Source organism: Bombina bombina, chromosome 5, assembly GCF_027579735.1.
Source record: "Bombina bombina isolate aBomBom1 chromosome 5, aBomBom1.pri, whole genome shotgun sequence".
Lineage (NCBI taxonomy): Eukaryota > Metazoa > Chordata > Amphibia > Anura > Bombinatoridae > Bombina > Bombina bombina.
In genome coordinates, this window is record NC_069503.1 from 965,949,667 (window position 1) to 965,974,873 (window position 25,207).

At 38.5% G+C, this 25,207-nt stretch overlaps 1 protein-coding gene across 1 annotated transcript in view; it reads left to right on the forward strand.

The window, feature by feature from the left end:
* Positions 1-17,450, forward strand: part of LOC128661026 (carbonic anhydrase 13) — a 55,427-nt gene extending 37,977 nt beyond the window's left edge. The window contains exons 5-7 of the mRNA XM_053715171.1: positions 90-152; positions 6,843-6,998; positions 16,070-17,450. Coding sequence (XP_053571146.1) covers positions 90-152; positions 6,843-6,998; positions 16,070-16,195 — 345 coding nt within the window. The 3' untranslated portion in view covers positions 16,196-17,450. The remainder of the gene's footprint in view (positions 1-89; positions 153-6,842; positions 6,999-16,069) is intronic.
* Positions 17,451-25,207: the final 7,757 nt, after the last annotated feature.

Consider the following 25,207-nt stretch of genomic DNA (forward strand, 5'->3'; position numbering starts at 1 on the left):
GTACATTGAAAAGCTGTTGAAAAATGTCATCTTGTATCCAACCCTCTTAAATGATATACTTAATGATATACTTGTTTATTCATTTTCAGATTGGTGAACATAACAAAGATATTGAGAGGATTACACGTGTACTTGATGCCATAAAATTTAAGGTACCTGTTATATTTTGGTGTCATTATAATTCTGTAATAAGTGCCCATTTTTTTAATGTTTTACTATTTATTTGTCAATTTGTTCAATAGCTCTGACAACAAATATTAATCCCAATGTTTGACTGGATTTATTAAATAATCAGCTAAATGCTATTGGCTCTTTATCCCTATCAAATATGCAAGAAACACCTGGTATGGTCAGATTTTGAATGAATGATAACTATTTGCAATAGAAAAGAATATGCTTACACAGAGAAACTATAATAATTATAAAATAAAACCTTATTATATAAAATTTAAACTGTCCATATATTTAGAATAAACTCTGTTCACTGAAAAAGTCAGAAACAAATGAAGTTATATTACAGTTTATTCTTTAGTTCGGTTTTCTGTAGATGTTCCAGATACTATAAACAATGTTTTTAAAAAAACGATAAAGTTAAATTCAATGTATTTGAGATGCTAGCAAGTAAACCATTGTATCTGGTGGCAAGTAAAAATTGGAACGTTAACTGCTGAAATCCACTCTCTACTTAAAAGCAATTTCCACAGTGCTATTATATTAAATAGATATTATAGTTAAAACAATTGCATACTTTTATTAGGGTGTGTCATTTTAGCACTAGCAATGCCCCATAATGTAGCTAAAAACCTAGGCATAGAGCACTTCTGGTCCCAATCAGATAGACCAATAAGCTAATCAGCAACAGCAGTCACAGGAGGCAACTGTGCAACTGCTGCTGATTTGTTCAGCTGTTGTATCTGCTCAGCACCAGCAATGTTTTGTGATTCTCAAAATATACTTTAAATATGTGTTTAACCCCATTGTGGGATTTTAACATATAGAATTTAGGGGTCAATAGTGCTAACATTACATATAATAATGAATTACAGCATGTACATTTTGCACTATTATGTCCCCTTAATTTTGTAGTGCTATGTTTCCAACTGCTACTTGTTCTGACCATTAAGCTATAGTAATTATGATTAAACTCTATTGCAATTTTCAGTTTCATTAATATATCATTTTATTAAGTTGCCATTTGGTCCATATTATGAACAGCTCATATGTGTTCACTAATGAGAATTCTATTGCAATGATCTTCAATCATTGACACTAATGTGTTATCTATGTCTGTTTCACCATTTGTCTGGGAAAATGATCTCAACGTATTGGGATCCAGTTTAAAGGGCCATAATACCCAAATGTTTAAACACTTGAAAGTGATGCAGTATAGCTGTAAAAAGCTGACTAGAAAATATCTCCTGAACAACTCTATGTAAAAAAGAAAGATATTTTACCTCAAATGTTCCTCAGTAGCCACCTCCCATTGTAAAGGATTTCTAAGCAGCATTTTAGTGTGTATGTCCCGGGACATCTGAAAGGATGAGCATCGTGCACTCTCATATTATTTCACCAATCAGGTAAAGCAAGCTTACTATGAAATCTCATGAGAGTTAAGTCAAATCTCATGAGATCACAGTAAGAGTTCATGACCTCAGCACTGCTGATGCTGATTGGCTGCTGTTCATTTCTTCATTTTTTTTTATTTTTACCTGCAGCTGGGAGCAGGTGAAGTATAACTTTTTACACAGAACTTACTCTGCTTAGCTGAGGAGATTGTGAGGTAAAATATCTTCCTTTTTTACATAGAGATGTTCAGGAGATATTTTCCTGTCAGCTTTTTACAGCTATACTGCATCAGTTTCAAGTGATTTAGCATATGAGTATTATGTCCCTTTAAATAACCCTGCTATGTATTTTGCCAGTTGTACTTTTAATGAACAAATATCTTTATAAATTAATTTTGAGTGATTGGGTCTGATTTAACAGTAGACAGAGGGACAACAAGAATATTGTTAATCCATTGCCCACAGTAAAAAACAATCTAATGTTTGTATCTTAGTTTTGTAAAATTTTCATAGTTTAAAAGTGGGATTGGAGCCATAAAAAAAATTTTTTAACCAGGAAACAAGCATGTGACATGAGTATGCACAGAATAAAAAATAACATAAAAAAAAACACGGAGGAAACAACATAGGAAATAGATATAGAGCCAGTTTACCAGTGGAGCACTATTTGACGTAAACTTTTTGCATCCGTCGGGTTGCGCTCATATTATGAGTTGAAAGTAAACTGTTTTCCCTTGAGCGCTAACCCGAACTTACAATATCGCATACATGATATCCTATTCCCCCATAGAAGTCAGTTGAGCAAAAAAGTGGAGAAAAAAAACATCCGACTCATGCGCAAACCCAATTGCATATTCTCAAGTGCGCTAACTCGACTTGAAAATATGAATATTTCACATTCCAATGTTCTTCACATAAAAGAATATGTTCTATTTATTCATTAAAAATTACATATTTCTATATACATCTGAAGGTATTTTACTTAAATATATATTTATACCTATATATATATATGCATGATTATATATACTGTAGGTATAGATATATACATTTGATTAATACTTCGGGCTTGGGGGCACTCAGAATGCTATGTAACAGGTATCTATATCCGTGCTGGCAGTTCCAAAAATGTATATATACTACTTAATAGATAGAGCTCATACAAATCAATTGAACCAAAGTAGAACTAAGGCCGCACCGGATATTAAACCACACTATAAATGCAACAGTAATACCCTCATTGAGTGGGCTTAAACATATATAGATTTATTAAAAATACAAAGCCATAAACAAGAGCAGATGATGGTTCAGTACACAAAGGAAAATAAACAATTTTGACCCAAAGATATATTAGCATGCTAGCAAATGTATGAGCCAGCTATTCAAAAGTCCACCTGTAGATCTGGGCACTTAGTGTTAGTAACACGCTCCGGTTAAGGGTGAACAGAAACACCGTCCTTTATCCTCTTAGGTGCAGATGTTTGTCCGGTACCGGACTTCGTTATACCTTAAAGAGTCAATTATAGACAGTAACTCAATGCCAATATTCCTCTTTGCTAGACGTTATTTGGGTAACCACTACGTGCAAGACTTTCCGCTGCACGGCTTACCTTCACTTGAACAATATCACTACGGGTACCTTCCACATATGGATCCCTTCCGCTGTATCTTTCTTTGTGATGCAAACCAGCATGTGCAGCACTTCACTTGCCACGCTAGTGGTATATCGACCAATTGTTACCACAACCTACAATTGTACGCCCCCACCTATGCCTGTTTACATCTAGGCGTCTGGGAAACAATTGATGTGTTCCAAGGTTTAGACCAATGGGTGGAGGCTCACGTCGCCCTGTGGCTGCGCTTTGTGGACAATATCCTAGTATTGTGGAAAGGTGGTACAGCATCAGCAGGGGAATTTGTTGAGTTATTGAATAAGAACAATAAAAATCTGTTCTTAACTCATCAAATTAGTGATAAGGAAGCTACCTTTTTGGACCTTAGGTTAACAATTGAAAATGGAGCATTAAAAACAAAGGTGTTTCGGAAAGAAACAAATACTAATAGTTTGCTACATGCATCAAGCCATCATCCAGTCGCGCTGAAAAATGGGATTCCAGTGGGACAGTTTTTGAAGTTGAAAAGGTGCTGTTCCACTGAGTCCGACTTTGAGGGTCAGGCGACTGAAATGGCCCAGAGGTTCCTCCAAAGAGGATATTCTTGGAATCAAATACGCAAAGCGTGGGTCAGAGCTCTTCAGACACCAAGAAGCTAACTGTTATACAAGGAGGCAAATAAATCAGCAAGCAATAATTAAATTTGTCTTATCACCAAGTATAATTCCCATTGGGATAAACTTCGTGATATCCTCAGAAAACATTGGCATATATTGGCAAATGACAACACAATTGCTAAATTCATTCCTAAATATCCATTATTAACAGCTAAAAGAGCACCGAGTGTAAAGGATAGACTAGTCCACAGTGAGTTCCAAAAAGATACTCCTAAAAACTGGCTGACTAAGTCACAGATTAGGAGGGACTGCCAACCATGTGGCCACTGTGTATACTGTAAATACATAGTTAAGGCCTCAAATTTCTGCACTGAGAAGTCTTATTATATTAATGAAAGGATTGTCTGCAACACCACGAATGTCATTTATATGTTACACTGCTCGTGTCCCAAATTTTACATTGGGAAAACTACACGAGAGCTAAAGGATCGAGTGAGAGAGCACAGAGACAGCATTAAGGATAAGGACCCTGAAAGCCCGGTGGCTAGGCATTTCCAAAATATGCATGGCTCTGACTTCTCTCAGCTCAAAATATTGGGTATTGAACATATCAGACCCAGAAGGAGAGGGGGTAATGTAGATCAGCTACTACTCCAGCATGAGTCACGCTGGATGTATAGACTCAATACCCTCTCTCCTCTGGATCTAAATGAAAAAATTTAATTTTTCTGTTTTCTGTGATAGACAATAGTATTGAATTAGATGTTGTACATCTTATTATTTATGCTATAAATGTATGTGGTTAGAAGGATATGTTTAGCCATATGTAACCTTTTCAATGCTATGTCAAAGTTTTATTGCTGCATTGCTTTTTGGGTTAAAAATTCATATGTATAGCCATTTTGATGTCTATGTTATATTGCTAAGAATATTTAGCACATGTTTGTTCAGCCATGTTAACATCATATGAGCGCAATTCCCCTTTAAGAATCAGTGGAGCGGTAGGAACAAAGTATCCACACAAGTGTATAAAGACTAGCGAAGCTGTCAATTTGACACATCTGATGAAGCTCTAAGTCCAGCCCAGAAAGGGGGAGGGGCGAAACGCGTAATGATTGGATTACCTGATACAGCGTGGTAAACGCTAACATGGTGGAGCAGTCTTGGAGGGTGCGGTAACAATTGGTCGGTATACCACTAGCGTGGCAAGTGAAGTACTGCACAGGCTGGTTTGCATCACAAAGAAAGATACTGCAGAAGGGATCCATATGTGGAAGGTACCCGTAGTGATATTGTTCAAGTGAAGGTAAGCCGTGCAGCGGAAAGTCTTGCAAGTAGTGGTTACCCAAATAACGTCTAGCAAAGAGGAATATTGGCATTGAGTTACTGTCTATAATTGACTCTTTAAGGTATAACGAAGTCCGGTACCGGACAAACATCTGCACCTAAGAGGATAAAGGACGGTGTTTCTGTTCACCCTTAACCGGAGCGTGTTACTAACACTAAGTGCCCGGATCTACAGGTGGACTTTTGAATAGCCGGCTCATACATTTGCTAGCATGCTAATATATCTTTGGGTCAAAATTGTTTATTTTCCTTTGTGTACTGAACCATCATCTGCTCTTGTTTATGGCTTTGTATTTTTAATAAATCTATATATGTTTAAGCACACTCGATGAATGTGCATTTATAGTGTGGTTTAATATCCGGTGCGGCCTTAGTTCTACTTTGGTTCAATTGATTTGTATGAGCTCTATCTATTAAGTAGTATATATAGATATATACAGATATATATATATATATATATATATATATATATATATATATATATATATATATATATATATAGGAATATCTATTTATAAATACATAACACATAGAAAATTGTGCAGAACATTGGAATGTGAAATATTTACAGTAAATACACAGTATAACATAAATATGTTTTTACATGTTTTCATCTACTTAGCCTTTTTTTTTTGTTTCGCGAAACAGTTAACCATAGCTCGGAGGATGCAGTAATCATTCTAAATTGAGATTGAGCTCAAGCGATTGCGGTTACTTTCAACTTGTAATACGAGCAGAAAGTGTTTTCTAATAGATAGGAATGCAACAGAAAACCAAAATTTTAGATACTTTGTATGTCTTTTCTAATAGATTAGAGTAGATTACTATTTAAAGGGACATGAAACACAAAATATTTTTTTTCTTGGTCTTTTGATGAAAACCAGGGGTGTTAGCTCAGGAGCATGCAAGAATGTTACCTATTTCCAAGAGCACTAGATGGCAGCGTTATTTCTAGACATCTACCTAGGTATCTCTTGGAGAAAGAATACCATGGGAATAGAACTTTTTTTTAAAAATTGTATGCTCTTTCTAAGGGCCTGATATTCAAAACCTCGCCAGCATGGAGAGAAATTGCACAAAATCTCTGTAATTTTTTTTAGACCTTGAATTGTAAGGTAGGACTTTCTTGCCTTAACGGCAAGGTTTTGCATATCAGACCCAGAATCACAAAAGATTGAGTTTTATTTCCCTTTAAGTCAACATGGATGATATTTAACAAAATGTAATTAGTGAGATTTAGCCTGGTATTGACAGATTTTTACTCCACATTATCCCTTAAACTAGTAATAAGCCAGCCCTCTCTTTCTCATTCACTTAATTCATTCAAGTCAAAAATAAACTTTCATGATTAAGAGAGGTTTCAATTTAATTCTATTATTAGCATGACTTTTGTTCTCTTGGTTTGCTTAAATGAAAAACATACCTAGGTAGGCTAAAGAGTAGTAACTGTAGGGAACTAGCTGATTGGTGGCTACACACGAATGCCTCTTGTAACAGCACAATAATAAAATGCTCTAACACGCTAGACCAGAATGTTTTTTAACTTTTATCTCCCTTTAAGTGAGAAAGAGCGCTATGAATCCCTTTGAATCACATATTTATTTTAAGAGATACATTGCAAACAAATGTTTTCTTCTGAACTATTGATACAGAAATAAACAAACAATAATAAAAACATAACCAAATCTGTGCATTTTTAGGGCAAACAATCTTCATTTACAAACTTTGAACCCTCATGTTTGCTACCTAGTTGCATGGATTACTGGACATATCTAGGATCCCTGACTGTTCCGCCGCTTCTTGAGAGTGTCATATGGATTGTGCTAAAGGAACCTATTTCTGTCAGCTCCAAACAGGTAAATATAAACCTAATATAAGCCTAACATGCCCTTAAGGAGACATGAAACTCAAAATGTTTAATTTATGATTTAAATAGATCATGTCATTTTAAACAGCTTTCCCATTTACTTTTATTATTAAATTTGCTTCATTCTCTTGGTATCCTTTAAAGCAGGTATCTCAAAGTAACGGCAGCCACTTATTCCCCATAACTAAGAGCTGTGGGCTGATTAACCTGCAGCTCCAGGCCCACGCCTCTATATAAGCCCCTGAGTGTGAAGCACGCCAAAATTGGGGCCATAGCTGTTTGTGGGTGTGGCAGCAGAGGAGCAAAGCAAGCGAGTGAGTAGACTAGGAGTGTTTTGCCCTGAGCTTGTGTTTTGCCTGGACTCTGGAGCGAGTTGTGATGAGGGTACTCAGGACTTCACTGGGCTAGTGTAGTGTCAATCTAAGTGAGACTGTGGGGCAAATTCTGGCTGAGCAGGAAGCAGCAGAGACGGTCAGGAGCAGCAGCAGAGGAGGACAAGCAATGGGTTTGAGCAAGGTATGTGCCAAGTAAAGTTGCCTTATAGTGAGTTTTTTGTGTGTCTCTATCTAACAGAGGGAGGGTATAGCTTGTTTTATTGTTTAAAATACTGTGCCATGCCATAACTTGTGTGTGTATCAGTGTGTGTGTGTGTCTGTGTGTGTGTGTCTCTGTGTGTGGGTCTGTATGTGTGGCTGTGTGTGTGTGTGTATCTGTATGTGTGTGTCAGTGTGTGTATGTATGTGTGTGTGGGTCTGTATGTGTGTGTGGGTCTGTATGTGTGGCTGTGTGTGTGTATCTGTATGTGTGTGTCAGTGTGAGTATGTATGTGTGTGTGTGTGGGTCTGTGTGTGTGTGTGTGTGGGTCTGTATGTGTGTCTGTGTGTGTGTATGTGTGTGTCAGTGTGTGTCTGTATGTGTGTGTGGGTCTGTATGTCTGTCTGTGTGTGTGTATCTATATGTGTGTGTCTGTATGTGTGTGTGGGTCTGGGTGTGTGTGTGGGTCTGGGTGTGTGTGTGGGTCTGTGTGTGTGTGGGTCTGTATGTGTGTGTGTGTGTCTGTCTGTGTGTGTGTGTGTGTGGGGGGGGTTGCGTGTGTGTGAGGGGGGTGTGGTTCTGTGTGGGTCTGGGTGCATGTGTAATGAGTATATATATATATATATATATATATATATATTTAATTTTTTTTGAAATTTTGGAAGCAGCCCCCATGGGAGAAGAAAACTTGACCAGTGGCCCAAGGTAAGTTGCGTTTGAGACCCCGGCTTTAAAGAAAGAAATCCTAGGTAGGCTCAGAAAGCTGATTAGTGGATGTACATATATGCCTCTTGTGATTAGCTCATCTAATGTGTTCCTAGTAGAGCACTGCTGCTCCTTCAACAAAAGATACAAAGAGAATGAAGCAAATATGATAATAGAAGTAAACTGAAAAGTTGTTTAAAATTGTATGTTTATCTGAATTCTGAAAGAAGAATTTTGGGTTTCATACCTATTTTTTTAATTTTAACCTGACCTGGAATATCTTTTATGAGGTAATGTACAGTAAACATAAATATGCAAGTGTAAAGAATATTCATTTAATGTTATTTGCTGAAATAATAGTAAAAACATCATCACATTCTGGCACTTATTAAATGGTCCTTCATTTTGTGCATAATGTATGACAAGCTGAGAAGGTTTTAAATATTACTATAGGATGTAAGCAAGAGGTGAACAGGCAGTGTTAATAAATTGCAGCCAATATCAGAAGCTCATCATTGCTATTTCTCTGTATTTGTATGAAAGCTACAAAGGCAGGATAAGGGGATTGTGGGTAGATTAGGGTTTCCAGCCCTCTCTTTTTTCCAAGTATTCCCCTTATTTGCCAAAACCTTTTTTTACAATCTCCCAGACTCCCTTAATTATCTGCTTTGAACATTTTTCTTCCTTATTTTTTGCAACATGTAAAATCTTCATTTGGAACATTTAAGATTTGAGTCCTGTACTCCTATTTAGTTAAAGGGACAGTCTACACCTATATTAACGTTAGCCCATACCTTAGATTGTGTTCCGATTGTCATAACTCACCCCTTCAACCCCAATGAGTCTGCTTCAAAAACTTATTTATTATTCAAAATCAAAAGTTTGATTTCAATCGTTACAAATGGCCGACAAACTCCGCCCAATCCCTTCTCCTCCTACCTTGAACTCGTCTTCTCTTTGTAGCTCATACTCGTGCACGTAGCAGCCACTGACGTAATTACCGTCTAAACACGCATGAGCACCTTTACGGAAGTGAGTAAATGGAAGTCCGTCTGCACAGCTGGCAATAAACCAAACCTATGGTTGTGTGCAAATTGAAAATATGCTTTTGTTCCGGATTTTTTGTTCCTCTGCTGGTGCGCATGCGCGAAACAACGAAAGCTTTTGATTGGAGCGTTTGAATGGAGACAGTCTGTGATGTAGTTTATAGGCGGAGCTGGTCGGCCATTTGTAACGACTGAAATCAAACTTTTGATTTCGAATAACTCTGTTTTTGAAGCAGACTCATTGGGGTTGAAGGGGTGAGTTATGACAATCAGAACACAATCTAAGGTATGGGCTAACGTTAATATAGGTGTAGACTGTCCCTTTAATAATGTTGATGTAATCCAACAGTTTAATGTCTTTACTCCCACTGTGCCTTAAAGGGACATAAAACACAAAAAATTTTCATTCATGATTCAGATAGAGAATATAATTTCAAAAACGTTTCCAGTTTACTTCTTTTAGCAAATTTGCTTCGTTCTCATGTTATTCTGTGTTGAAGAGATATCTATATAGGTAGCGAGCAGATGTCTGAGGCACTACATGACAGGAAACAGTGCTGCCATCTAGAGCTCTTACTAATGTATGACATTGGTGCAAAACTGCAGCCATATAGTACTGCAGACACGTGCACACTCCTGGGGCGCGATCCGATAAAGATCGTAGTTTGCGGCGCAAGTGAGGGAACCCCCACCGCCTGTAGTTTCAGCTCGCAACTCAAGCTATCCTATATACGGTGCCGTCAGATACTAAAGTGCCGTAAGTCGGATAAACCAGCAATGTCCAGAAATCTGCGTAAGTACAAATTTCTGGAGTCGCCAGTGACTTATGGCACTTTAGAAACTGCCGCGCCTACAAAACCTGACTAAATTATTAAATCTCCTGTACTGTCTAACACGCCTCCCAAACATAGCCCGACACGTCTAACCCTCTATCCGCTATCCCCCCTTACTCTCCTAATAATAAAAAATGTATTAATTCCTAAACCGCCGCTCCCGGACCCCGCCGCCACCTAATAAAGTTATTAACCCCTAAACCGCCGCTCCCGGACCCTACCGCCACCTACATTAACTACCCCCTAATCTGAGCTCCTACCCCGCCGCAGGCTACATTAACTACCCCCTAATGTGAGCCCCTTACACCGCTGGCAGCTACATTAACTACCCCCTAATGTGAGCCCCTTACACCGCCGCCAGCTACATTAACTACCCCTAATGTGAGCCCCTTACACCGCCGCCAGCTATATTAAAATTATTAACCCCTAATGTGAGCCCCTTACACCGCCGCCAGCTACATTAACTACCCCTAATGTGAGCCCTTTACACCGCCGCCAGCTATATTAAAATTATTAACCCCTAATCTAATCCCCCTACCCCGCCGCCAGCTATATTAAAATTATTAACCCCTAATTTAATCCCCCTACCACGCCGCCAGCTATATTAATTACATTAACCCCTAATTTAATCCCCCTATACCGCCGCCAGCTATATTAAATTAATTAACCCCTAATCTAATCCCCCTATACCGCCGCAAGCTATATTAAATACAATAACCCCTAATCTAATCCCCCTAAAGTAATTACCTCTATTACCAGCCCTTAAAGGGCCTTTTGCGTGACATTGCCCCAAAGTAACAGCTCTATTGCCAGCCCTTAAAAGGGCTTTTTGCGGGGCATTTCCCCAAAGAAATCAGCTCTTTTACCAGCCCTTAAAATGGCTTTTTGTGGGGCATTGTCACAAAGAAATCAGCTCTTTTGCATCTAATCTAAATCCCCCTACACCGCCGCCACCTATAATAAATGTATTAACCCCTATTCTAATCCCCCTACACCGCCACAACCTATATTAAATAGATTAACCCCTAATCTAATCCCCCTACACCGCCGCCAGCTATATTAACTATATTAACCCTAATTATATTAGGGTTAATATAGTTAATATAGTTATTATATTATATATATTAACTATATTAACCCTAATTATATTAGGGTTAATATCGTTATTATATTATATATATATTAAGTATAATAACCCTATCTAACTCTAACATCCCTAACTAAATTCTTATTAAAATAAATCTAATTAATATTATTAATTAAAATATTCCTATTTAAATCTAAATACTTACCTATAAAATAAACCCTAAGATAGCTACAATGTAATTAATAATTACATTGTAGCTATTTTAGGGTTTATATTTATTTTACAGGTAACTTGGTATTTATTGTAACTAGGTACAATAGCTATTAAATAGTTAATAACTATTTAATAGCTACCTTGTTAAAATAATTACCAATTTACCTGTAAAATAAATCCTAACCTAAGTTACAAATACACCTACACTATCAATAAATTAAATAAACTACAAATATCTAAACTAAAATACAATTAAATAAACTAAACTAAATTACAAAAAAAACCCCCACTAAATTACAAAAAATAAAAAAGATTACAAGATTTTTAAGCTAATTACACCTATTCTAAGCCCCCTAATAAAATAATAAAGCCCCCCAAAATAAAAAAAATTCCCTACCCTATTCTAAATTAAAAAAGTTAACAGCTCTATTACCTTACCAGCCCTTAAAAGGGCCTTTTGCAGGGCATGCACCAAAGAAATTAGCTCTTTTGCCTGTAAAACAACCCACAATACCACCCCCCAACATTACAACCCACCACCCACATACCCCTACTCTAACCCAAACCCCCCTTAAATAAACCTAACACTACCCCCCTGAAGATCTCCCTACCTTGTCTTCACCCAGCCGGGCAGAACTCTTCATCCGATCCTGGCGATGTCTTCAATCAAGCGGCAGAGAAGAAGTTTTCCATCCGGCGATGTCTTCATCCAAGCGGCAAAGAAGAATTCTTCCATCCGGCGATGTCTTCAATCAAGCGGCAGAGAAGAAGTCTTCCATCCGGCGATGTCTTCAATCAAGCAGCAAAGAAGAGGTCCTCCATCGGGGCGAAGTTTTCTTCCAAGCGGCATCTTCAATCTTCTTTCTTCGCTCCTCCGACACGGAACATCCATCCGGCACGGCGACTTCCCGACAAATGAGGTTCCTTTAAATGACGTCATCCAAGATGGCGTCCGTTGAATTCCGATTGGCTGATAGGATTCTATCAGCCAATCGGAATTAAGGTAGAAAAATCTGATTGGCTGATTGAATCAGCCAATCAGATTCAAGTTCAATACGATTGGCTGAACCAATCAGCCAATCGGATTGAACTTGAATCTGATTGTAATCTTTTTTTATTTTTTGTAATTTAGTGGTTTTTTTTTTTGTAATTTAGTTTAGTTTATTTAATTGTATTTTAGTTTAGATATTTGTAGTTTATTTAATTTATTGATAGTGTAGGTGTATTTGTAACTTAGGTTAGGATTTATTTTACAGGTAAATTGGTAATTATTTTAACTAGGTAGCTATTAAATAGTTATTAACTATTTAATAGCTATTGTACCTAGTTAAAATAAATACCAAGTTACCTGTAAAATAAATATAAACCCTAAAATAGCTACAATGTAATTATTAATTACATTGTAGCAATCTTAGGGTTTATTTTATAGGTAAGTATTTAGATTGAAATAGGAATATTTTAATTAATAATATTAATATTAATTAGATTTATTTTAATAAGAATTTAGTTAGGGATATTAGAGTTAGATAGGGTTATTATACTTAATATATATATAATATAATAACAATATTAACTATATTAACCCTAATATAATTAGGGTTAATATAGTTAATATATATAATATAATAACTAAATTAACCCTAATATAATTAGGGTTAATATAGTTAATATAGCTGACGGTGGTGTAGGGGGATTAGATTAGGGGTTAATCTATTTAATATAGGTGGCAGCGGTGTAGGGGGATTAGATTAGGGGTTAATACATTTATTATAGGTGGCGGCGGTGTAGGGGGATTTAGATTAGATGCAAAAGAGCTGATTTCTTTGTGACAATGCCCCGTAAAAAGCCCTTTTAAGGGCTGGTAAAAGAGCTGATTTCTTTGGGACATGCCCCACAAAAAGCCCTTTTAAGGGCTGGCAATAGAGCTGTTACTTTGGGGCAATGTCACGCAAAAGGCCCTTTTAAGGGCTGGTAATAGAGGTGATTACTTTAGGGGGATTAGATTAGGGGTTAATGCATTAAATATAGCTCGAGGCAGTATAGGGGGATTAGATTAGGGGTTAATTAATTTAATATAGCTGGCGGCGGTATAGGGGGATTAAATTAAGGGTTAATGTAATTAATATAGCTGGCGGCGGGGTAGGGGGATTAAATTAGGGGTTAATAATTTTAATATAGCTGGCGGCGGGGTAGGGGGCTCACATTAGGGGGTAGTTAATGTAGCTGGTGGCGATGTAAGGGGCTCACATAAGGGGGTAGTTAATGTAGCTGGCGGCGGTGTAAGGGGCTCACATTAGGGGGTAGTTAATGTAGCTGGCGGCGGGGTAGGAGCTCAGATTAGGGGGTAGTTAATGTAGGTGGCGGTTTAGGGGTTAATAACTTTATTAGGTGGTGGCGGTGTAGGGGGCAGCGGTGGTGTAGGTGTTAATGTATTTAATATAGCTGGCGGCAGTGTAGGGGGATTAGATTAGGGGTTAATACATTTAATATAGCTGGCGGCAGTGTAGGGGATTAGATTAGGGGTTAATACATTTAATATAGGTGGCGGTGGTGTAGGGGGATTAGATTAGGGGTTAATACATTTAATATAGCTGGCGGCAGTGTAGGGGGATTAGATTAGGGGTTAATACATTTAATATAGCTGGCGGCGGTGTAGGGGGATTAAATTAGGGGTTAATACATTTAATATAGCTGGCGGCGGTGTAAGGGGCTCACATTAGGGGGTAGTTTAATATAGCTGGCGGCGGGGTAGGAGCTCACATTAGGGGGTATGTAATGTAGCTGGCGAGGGTGTAGGGGGATCACATTAGGGGGTTATACTTTTAATGTAGGTGGCAGCGAGGTCCGGGAGCGGCGGTTTAGGGGTTAAACACTTTATTAGGGATTGCGGCGGGGATCACGGTTGACAGTTAGATAGACATTGCACATGCGTTAGGTGTTAGGTTTTATTTAGCAGCTAATTTAGGGAGTTACGGGGGTTCCAATAGACAGCGTAAGGCTTACTACAGCTGCATTTTGTGGCGAGGTGAAAATGGAGTAAGATTTCTCCATTTTCGCCACGTAAGTCCTTACGCTGTATATTGGATACCAAACTGTGCGGGTTTGGTATACCTGTCTATGGCCCCAAAAACTACGGGCGAAGGCAGAAATATAGGAGCGTAACTTCTAGGTTACGCCGTATATAGGATACCAAACCCGCGCAAATTTTGGCGTCGCCGGCTTCTGCGGGCGACACTGCATATCGTATCGAGGCCCTGAACTTAGCTTCCTGCTTTCCAACAAAGGATAAAATGAAAACAAAGGGAATGTGATAATAGAAGTACATTGGAAAGTTGTTCAAAATCAGTCTAAATCATGAAAGAAAATTTTGGGTTTTATGTCCCTTGAAATAAGAAATTTAATTCACTGAGTTGTTGAATGTATTGAGCTAGACTGTGGGAACGAAGATGATTTCTATGAAGAATTTTGATTTATCAAACCGTATCAAATTACAAAAGTGTTTTTCCCACCAGTAATTAAAGGATCATTTTTAGTTTTAATTTGAGAAATTTTTTGATTTCTTAGTCTCCCTTATTTTCTTAAAAAGAAATTGGCAACCCTAGGATAAGTGGCTTTCTATCAATTTATTATTATAAGAATAGCAATCTTTATAAATTCAAGATGCATTTGCACAGGCGACTTGGTATAAGTGAATGATTCAGTAATGAATCTAGCTGTGCTATGTCAGATATACTTAGTTTAGCTCTGTTATGGGTTGTCGGAAGCTCTGCTATTAATATATGAGTATTGTCTGAGCTTATAAAATAATATGGACGATTTGACATCAATTAATCCTTACTACATTTGAGGGGATGACAACTATTACAAGCTGCTTTCCTTAAAGGTACAGTAAAGTCCAAATTAAACTTTTATGATTCAGATAGAGCATGTGATTTTAAACAACTTTCCAATTTACTTCTATTATAAAATTTGCTTTGTTCTCTTGATATCCTTATGTTTAGCGTAAAACTAGGAAGACTGATTTGGAGCTCAGGAGCGTGCATGTGTCTTTAGCAGTCTATGGTAGCAGTATTTGTATCTATGTAACAGTGCTACAAACAACTGATGCCAGATGCCAGTCAATTTAAGGTTAATTTTGACTTTACTGTCCCTTTAACAATAAACATAAATATAGGTGAAGTCAGGCGCATGATAGTCTTTAAGTGGAGCTATATTAGTGCAAATTAACTGGCCTAGTCTTTTAAGTAATTCCTTAGAACGTATCTATTAAGATTTGTAGAGCCTCATGATGTTTTAGTGAATTGATTTAACAGTCTTTGTCTCACTTTGGAGCTCTCTAAATTAAGCCACCTTTAATATAAATTTCCATTACCCTGGAATTTTGAGAGCATATCCAAGAATGAAACATAACACCTCCCTGCTAACATAAACAGTGTATATAGAGAGTTTTCTGATAGTGTCTGCTTTACTACAGAGAATTGTCTTTATGTAAACCAGTATGCAGTATGGAACCAACAGAGATGCTGCTCTTCATAGATGACGTTTGCAACTTTTCAATATATCGATGATGTATCTAATCAGATACAGTTTTTTTACTCTGCATATTGTCTCACCTAAAACAATTGTATATTTTTTCACTTAGCTGGCCATGTTCCGCAGCCTCCAGATCAGAATTGAACCTGAAGAAGCTGAGTCTTGCTGTATGAAGACCAACCACCGTCCCACTCAGCCACTCAATGGGCACCATGTTAGGGCATCTTTTTTGTAGGTTTATTGGAGAATCCACATTCTGTCCTCGAGAGAAACAGCCCAAGATATGTTTGAGGACAAATCAGAATAGCTTCACCTTACTGAAAGTTATCTAATAGGGATCATTTGAGTTATTGGTTTGTATTCAGAAGTCAAGGGCTATATGAGGCCATCTTTAAAGGAAGATCATTGATTGCTGCACTTTTTCATCATAGACCACTGGTTTTTAAGCCTGTCCTCAAGCCTCCCCAACAGGCCAGGTTTTCTTGATTGCATTTGAAGAGAGCAGGTAAAATTAACCATGTTTATTAATAAGCTGATTATTTTACCTGTGCTCTAGTTCAGATATCCTCAAAATCTGCCCTGTTAGGGAGTCCTGACAACAGGTTTGAAAACCAGTGTTATAGAAACATAGGATGCTATAAATAACATATTTTGGTAGCTACAGGGCCAAGGAGAGATTATTTTTTTTCTACTTTGTTTTATTATTGATTGTTGAGTTATTTTTTAAAGAGTATTTCTCAAATGTTTATCTTTTGTACCAGGTCATGGGTATAGCCCTTGTGCATAGCTGGTTACAATGACATCATCACTGTACATGGAAAGTCAGCCTTAACATTTTTTAAAGGAGCACCAAACACAGTACAACTGCTTAATTAACAAAAGCAGAATGAAAAGTTAATTCAATAGCACTTATTCTGATTTTTAGATGAGCAGTAGATTTTTTTTACTCCCACATTTACACATCTTCCATTTCCAAACTGCCTTTGTAATTTGACAGCCGTCAGGGAATCACAGGATCATATATGTTTACACTGTGAACTCTTGCACATGCTAAGCAAGACCTGGTGCATCAGAAAGTGTGCAGGTAAAAAATAATGGCATCAAAATAATGCATAAAGATAATGCAGATATCCTCAGCAATGAGTATAAATGTACATGAAGAAAGAAAATATTTCCTATAAAAATCACAGAGCAGAAATATCTATTTTTACATTTTTATCAGTAGTAACAGATAGTTTTATCAGTGTAAACTGCGCCACTGAGTGGCTGGAAGGGGTAAAACAGTTTATTTTCTTTAAAAAAAGCAATAAAAAATGATCAATTAAATTGTTTGTATATAATATTCTTCATGTTTGATTTCTACTGTATAGAATATTTAACTGTTTATGTCAGTAATGCAACTATTGTACTTTTTTGTTACATATAGGAAAATGTATGACCATGAGAATTTTGGTTTGCTTACTTAATAAAGAATTATTGTTGTGGAAATAGTAATGTCTTATTGTAGAAGTATTTATTATTAGTATTAGTATATTTTGTATTGCTTATACATCTCTCTTGCACTCATTTCCAAATAATTATCTCTGTTTCCTGTTTCAAATCTTTGTTATCTCCCCTGGGGAAAGACTCTAAAAATATTTAAAGGGACATTATAGTGATTTGTTATAGCATGTCATTTTATCACTAGCAATGCTGTAACGCTATGGGTTTAACCCCTGTAATGGGTTAAACTCATAGGCCTAGATTTAGAGTTTGGCGGTAGCCGTGAAAACCAGCGTTAGAGGCTCCTAACGCTGGTTTTAGGCTACTGCTGGTATTTGGAGTCAGTCAGGAAAGGGTCTAACGCTCACTTTCCTGTCGCGACTTTTCCAAACCGCAGATCCCCTTACGTCAATTGCGTATCCTATCTTTTCAATGGGATCTTTCTAACTCCGGTATTTAGAGTCGTGGCTGAAGTGAGCGTTAGAAATCTAACGACAAAACTCCAGCCGCAGAAAAAAGTCAGTAGTTAAGAGCTTTCTGGGCTAACGCCGGTTTATAAAGCTCTTAACTACTGTGCTCTAAAGTACACTAACAGCCATAAACTACCTATGTACCCCTAAACCGAGGCCCCCCCACATCGCCGACACTCGATTAAATTTTTTTAACCCCTAATCTGCCGACCGCCACCTACGTTATCCTTATGTACCCCTAATCTGCTGCCCCTAACACCGCCGACCCCTATATTATATTTATTAACCCCTAATCTGCCCCCCACAACGTTGCCTCCACCTGCCTACACTTATTAACCCCTAATCTGCCGAGCGGACCGCACCGCTATTATAATAAAGTTATTAACCCCTAATCCGCCTCACTCCCGCCTCAATAACCCTATAATAAATAGTATTAACCCCTAATATGCCCTCCCTAACTTCAAGTATTAACCCCTAATCTGCCGATCGGAGCTCACCGCTACTCTAATACATTTTTTAACCCCTAAAGCTAATTTTAAACCTAACCCTAACACCCCCCTAAATTAAATATAATTTTATTCTAACAAAATAAATTAACTCTTATTAAATAAATTATTCCTATTTAAATCTAAATACTTACCTGTAAAATAAACCCTAATATAGCTACAATATAAATTATAATTATATTATAGCTATTTTAGGATTAATATTTATTTTACAGGCAACTTTGTATTTATTTTAACCAGGTACAATAGCTATTAAATAGTTAAGAACTATTTAATAGCTAAAATAGTTAAAATAATTACAAAATTACCTGTAAAATAAATCCTAACCTAAGTTACAATTAAACCTAACACTACACTATCAATAAATTAATTAAATAAACTACCTACAATTATCTACAATTAAACCTAACACTACACTATCAATAAATTAATTAAATACAATATCTACAAATAAATATAATGAAATAAACTAGCTAAAGTACAAAAAATAAAAAAGAACTAAGTTACAAAAAATAAAAAAATATATACAAACATTAGAAAAATATTACAACAATTTTAAACCAATTACACCTACTCTAAGCCCCCTAATAAAATAACAAAGCCCCCCAAAATAAAAAAATGCCCTACCCTATTCTAAATTACAAAAGTTCAAAGCTCTTTTACCTTACCAGCCCTGAACAGGGCCCTTTGCGGGGCATGCCCCAAAGAATTCAGCTCTTTTGCCTGTAAAAAAACACATACAATACCCCCCCCCCCAACATTACAACCCACCACCCACATACCCCTAATCTAACCCAAACCCCCCTTAAATAAACCTAACACTAAGCCCCTGAAGATCTTCCTACCTTATCTTCACCATACCAGGTTCACCGATCGATCCAGAAGAGCTCCTCCTCCTCTTGATCTAAGCCCAAGCGGGGGGCTGAAGATGTCCATGATCCGGCTGAAGTCTTCATCCAAGCGGGAGCTGAAGAGGTCCATGATCCGGCTGAAGTCTTCTATCAACGGCATCTTCAATCTTCTTTCTTCAGGAGCCATCATCTTCCACCCGATGCGGAACATCCTCTTCTCCCGACGCCTACTCGCCAAATGACGGTTCCTTTAAATTATGTCATCCAAGATGGCGTCCCTCGAATTCTGATTGGCTGGTAGGATTCTATCAGCCAATCGGAATTAAGGTAGGAATATTCTGATTGGCTGAAGGAATCAGCCAATCAGAATCAAGTTCAATCCGATTGGCTGATCCAATAAGCCAATCAGATTGAGCTTGCATTCTATTGGCTGTTCCGATCAGCCAATAGAATGCGAGCTCAATCTGATTGTCTGATTGGATCAGCCAATCGGATTGAACTTGATTCTGATTGGCTGATTCCATCAGCCAATCAGAATATTCCTACCTTAATTCCGATTGTCTGATAGAATCCTATCAGCCAATCGGAATTCGAGGGACGCCATCTTGGATGACGTCATTTAAAGGAACCGTCATTCGGCGAGTAGGCGTCGGGAGAAGAGGATGTTCCGCGTCGGGTGGAAGATGATGGCTCCCGAAGAAAGAAGATTGAAGATGCCGTTGATAGAAGACTTCAGCCGGATCATGGACCTCTTCAGCTCCCGCTTGGATGAAGACTTCAGCCGGATAATGGACATCTTCAGCCCCCCACTTGGGCTTGGATCAAGACATCGGAGGAGCTCTTCTGGATCGATCGGTGAACCTGGTATGGTGAAGATAAGGTAGGAAGATCTTCAGGGGCTTAGTGTTAGGTTTATTTAAGGGGGGTTTGGGTTAGATTAGGGGTATGTGGGTGGTGGGTTGTAATGTTGGGGGGGTATTGTATGTGTTTTTTTACAGGCAAAAGAGCTGAATTCTTTGGGGCATGCCCCGCAAAGGGCCCTGTTCAGGGCTGGTAAGGTAAAAGAGCTTTGAACTTTTGTAATTTAGAATAGGGTAGAGCATTTTTTTATTTTGGGGGGCTTTGTTATTTTATTAGGGGGCTTAGAGTAGGTGTAATTAGTTTAAAATTGTTGTAATATTTTTCTAATGTTTGTAAATATTTTTTTATTTTTTGTAACTTAGTTCTTTTTTATTTTTTGTACTTTAGTTAGTTTATTTAATTGTATTTATTTGTAGATATTGTATTTAATTAATTTATTGATAGTGTAGTGTTAGGTTTAATTGTAGATAATTGTAGGTATTTTATTTAATTAATTTATTGATAGTGTAGTGTTAGGTTTAATTGTAACTTAGGTTAGGATTTATTTTACAGGTAATTTTGTAATTATTTTAACTATTTTAGCTATTAAATAGTTCTTAACTATTTAATAGCTATTGTACCTGGTTAAAATAAATACAAAGTTACCTGTAAAATAAATATAAATCCTAAAATAGCTATAATATAATTATAATTTATATTGTAGCTATATTAGGATTTATTTTACAGGTAAGTATTTAGCTTTAAATAGGAATAATTTATTTAATAAGAGTCAATTTATTTCGTTAGATTTAAATTATATTTAATTTAGGGGTGTGTTAGTGTTAGGGTTAGACTTAGCTTTAGGGGTTAATACATTTATTAGAATAGCGGTGAGCTCCAGTCGGCAGATTAGGGGTTAATGTTTGAAGTTAGGTGTCGGCGATGTTAGGGAGGGCAGATTAGGGGTTAATACTATTTATTATAGGGTTAGTGAGGCGGATTAGGGGTTAATAACTTTATTATAATAGCGGTGCGGTCCGGTCGGCAGATTAGGGGTTAATAAGTGTAGGCAGGTGGAGGCGACGTTGTGGGGGGCAGATTAGGGGTTAATAAATATAATATAGGGGTCGGCGGTGTTATGGGCAGCAGATTAGGGGTACATAGGGATAATGTAAGTAGCGGCGGTTTACGGAGCGGCAGATTAGGGGTTAATAATAATATGCAGGGGTCAGCGATAGCGGGGGCGGCAGAATAGGGGTTAAAAAGTGTAAGGTTAGGGGTGTTTAGACTCAGGGTACATGTTAGAGTGTTAGGTGCAGACGTAGGAAGTGTTTCCCCATAGGAAACAATGGGGCTGCGTTAGGAGCTGAACGCGGCTTTTTTGCAGGTGTTAGGTTTTTTTTCAGCTCAAACAGCCCCATTGTTTTCTATGGGGGAATCGTGCACGAGCACGTTTTTGAAGCTGGCCGCGTCCATAAGCAACTCTGGTATCGAGAGTTTCAGTGGCGTTAAATATGCCTGTACGCTCCCTTTTTGGAGCCTAATGCAGCCATTCTGTGAACTCTCAATACCAGAGGTATTTAAAAGGTGCGGCCAGAAGAAAGCCAGCGTTAGCTATGCGGGTCGTTACCGACAAAACTCTAAATCTAGGCCATAGTTAAAATACTTTTCAGGAGCTGCAGATCATTGCTGGTCCTGAGTGGAAACTTTGACTGATCCAATCAGCAGTGCTAGTTGCCCGACCCAGCTGTGACTAATTTGCAAGTGTTAGTAACTCCAGTCTAGCTAGCTAGCTAGTCTGCCTGTAAACAGCTGCCTTGAAAAAGATCTTTACAACTCAAATATCACTGCTGAGCACTGGTTATCTGAGCCTTGCTATATGTGGCCTGCGCTTCAAAGTGGCCTGTGTCACAAATGGCAGAGTTAAGAACTGGGGGGAGGGGGGGGAATGCTGACCCCACTAACAGGTAATCCTTACTAACTATACACCTGCACAATGCTCTATATGTATTTTCTGCTATTTCTGTCTGCCCTTCTCATAAAACTCACTGCATGTGCCTATAACAACAATCCCCACACTATCCATATCTCACCCTGCCTTCTCTCATCCCCTATGGTGTCTTCTCATGAACTATTCTGTCTCCTTAGAAACACTTCCCCATCTAACTCTCCTTTGTCTAATCATACCCACTCCTACAAGTCTCCCTCTCACTTTCTGTCACTCACACTTCTACTACTGCTTGCTGCTGGTGACGTCTCTCCTAACCCTGGCCCTGCAGCAATCACCACACTTTTACACTCTCGCTTAGTCTCCCACTAAAAAAACTCTAGGTCACGCAATACTAACAATGTCGTCTGTAACAAACTTATAACTGTCCATAACCTGTTTCTAACACTTTCAACCTGTTAGCAATTACTGAAACCTGGCTATCTTGCACTGACACTACTTCCATTGCTGCTCTCACACACGGTGGTCTCCACTTTAGCCACACACCTAGGCCAGGTGACAGACATGGTGGCCATGTTTGGATCTTACTCTCCCCCTCCTGCCCCTATCAGTACGTATCTCCATTTCTATCTCTCTCCTTTTCCTCCTTTGAAGTCCACTGCATTTGTCTGTTCACCCACCTATCTCTCAGAGTGGCAGTTATCTATCGCCCCCCCTGGACCAACCTCCCAATTCCTTGACAACTTTGCTGCCTGGCTTCCTCACTTTTTCTCTACAAATACACTAACTCTAATTCTGGGGGACTTCAACATCCCCATTGATAATCCATCTGCCCCTACTGCCTCTAAACTTCTCTCACTCTCTAACTCCTTAGACCTCTCAAAATCAACTCTATTCCCTGCATACCGCGATGGACACTCTATTGATCTGGCATTCTCCTATCTCTGCTCTCTCTCTAATGTTGCCTGTCGCCCATTTCCCATCTGAGACCACCATCTGCTCACCTTTATTTTCAATGTACAGGCTAAACCTACTTCTCGCCCCCGTACCTGTAGAAATCTGCACACTGTGTAGATCCTCTCCAACTTTCCAACCTTATTCAAAAATGCCTCGCCAAAATTCCATGATATCCTGCCCGACTGTAAGGAATCCGCTCCTGGTTTTCCTTTTTTTTACTGCAGCTTACCTTCCCACCTGTATTTAAGCCATGTCTCCGCCCCAAACAAGTGCTTAGTTATTAAGTTCATATCAGCTAAGCTCTACGCATCCATTGCTGATTCTGTGTATTATATCAAGAATTTGAAGTTATATGATACCCAAAGTTATTGGATTTACAAATACCAGCTGGAGCTGGTCCTTTAAACAACTTTTCCTGTGTAACTAAGTTAAATCATCTAAGTTACATATTTGTTGCACTACAGCCAGCACAAGCTCTTACCCTGAGGATTGGATCTGTTTCATTAGACAGCTACAAACCAGGACAAACCGGAACAACCAAGGAGCAACCGCAAGTAAATAATATCTAAGTTACATTCATATTGATAACAGGACTATCTAACTGCATACTAGCAGATCGTTACTTTTGTTTCATTTCATAAGTGTAACAAGCCGGTTTCAGAGTAACGCTACGGAACAGCTCTGACGTCACCAGCTGGGGAAACTCCTGTGATTCTGACACGCCCCTGTCAGCAGCTGCTTGGTTCTGCGCTCTGTCTCACTACAACCAAGAGGGATACTATAGCTGTCAGCCATTGCAGCGGCTAGTCCTCATTTCACATACTATCTGTCTGTAACTAAGTATTCCTACTGAAATCCACTGATTGCCAATTCTGACTCCTAACTTAAACTTATTGAATTTCCTTTGCAGTTACTGAGCGGAATATTGCTACACATTAATAGTAGCCATATTTACATATATATTTATACACATCAATTCATCATAAATAAAACTCACTCTGAATCATCACAGCCTATGCTGAAATAATAGTCTGTATTTTAGAGTGGAACATTCATACTACTAATATTACGGCAGTTGAGATCCAACACAATAAATCACTTTACACCGACTTTGCAACAACCCACTATAACAATACTCTCTCCTCTGCACTTGACACTTTTGCTCCACCCCAACTATGCAAAGCCCCACGTCGTCAGCTCCAGCCCTGGCACTCTCAGCAAACACGCTACCTACAAAAATGCTCCCACACTGCTGAATGTGCCTGGAGGAACTCCCACTCTGAACCTGATTTCATCCACTATAAGTTCATTATTAATTTTTACACCTCTGCCCTTCAATTAGCTAAGCAAACCTACTTCTCTTATATCCACTCACTCCTCAAAGACTCTTCTCCATTTCAATTCTCTCCTCTACCCACTTGCACCACCTCCTTCATCTGCATTCAGTGCTCAAGACCTGGCTGACTACTTTTTCAATAAAACACTTACCAACACAAGCCTGCAATCTCACAACTTCACTCCCAGTCACCCCCTCTGCCACTCTCTGCACCCTCCTCCCAACCACTGAGAATGAAGTGGGTTCCCTATTGTCTTCCTCACACCTCACTACCTGCCCACTTGACCCTATTCCTTCCCATCTAATACCCGTCTCCCACCCTCACCCCAGCTCTTACTCACATATTCAACCTATCCGTTCCTAGCGGTTCATTCCCTGCCTCCTTTAAACATGCAAAGGTCCCCCCATCCTCAAAAAAACCCTCCCTTGACCCTAACTCTCCTGCAAACTACCACCCCATATCACTGCTCCCGATAGCTTTCAAAATCGTTGAAGAACTAGTTTTTGATCGCATAGCCCCATTTCTGTCCTCCAACTCATTGCTCAACCCCCTGTAATCTGGCTTCTATCCCCAACACTCAACCCTACCTGTCCACACTCAACAACAAATGTACTCCAGCCCGCCGCCTAAGATCCAACAATGACCTGCTCCTTGCATCCTCTACCATCACCTCCTCCCATGCTAGACTACAGGACTTCTCTCGTGCGGCACCAACCCTCTGCAATGTACTTCCTCAAGCTTTCAGACTTTCCCCTAACCTGTCCTACTTTAAACGCTCCCTAAAGACCTTTTTGTTCAGGGATGCTTTTCACCCGACTCAGTAACAAATGAATTTCACGTACTTAACAGTTGCCCT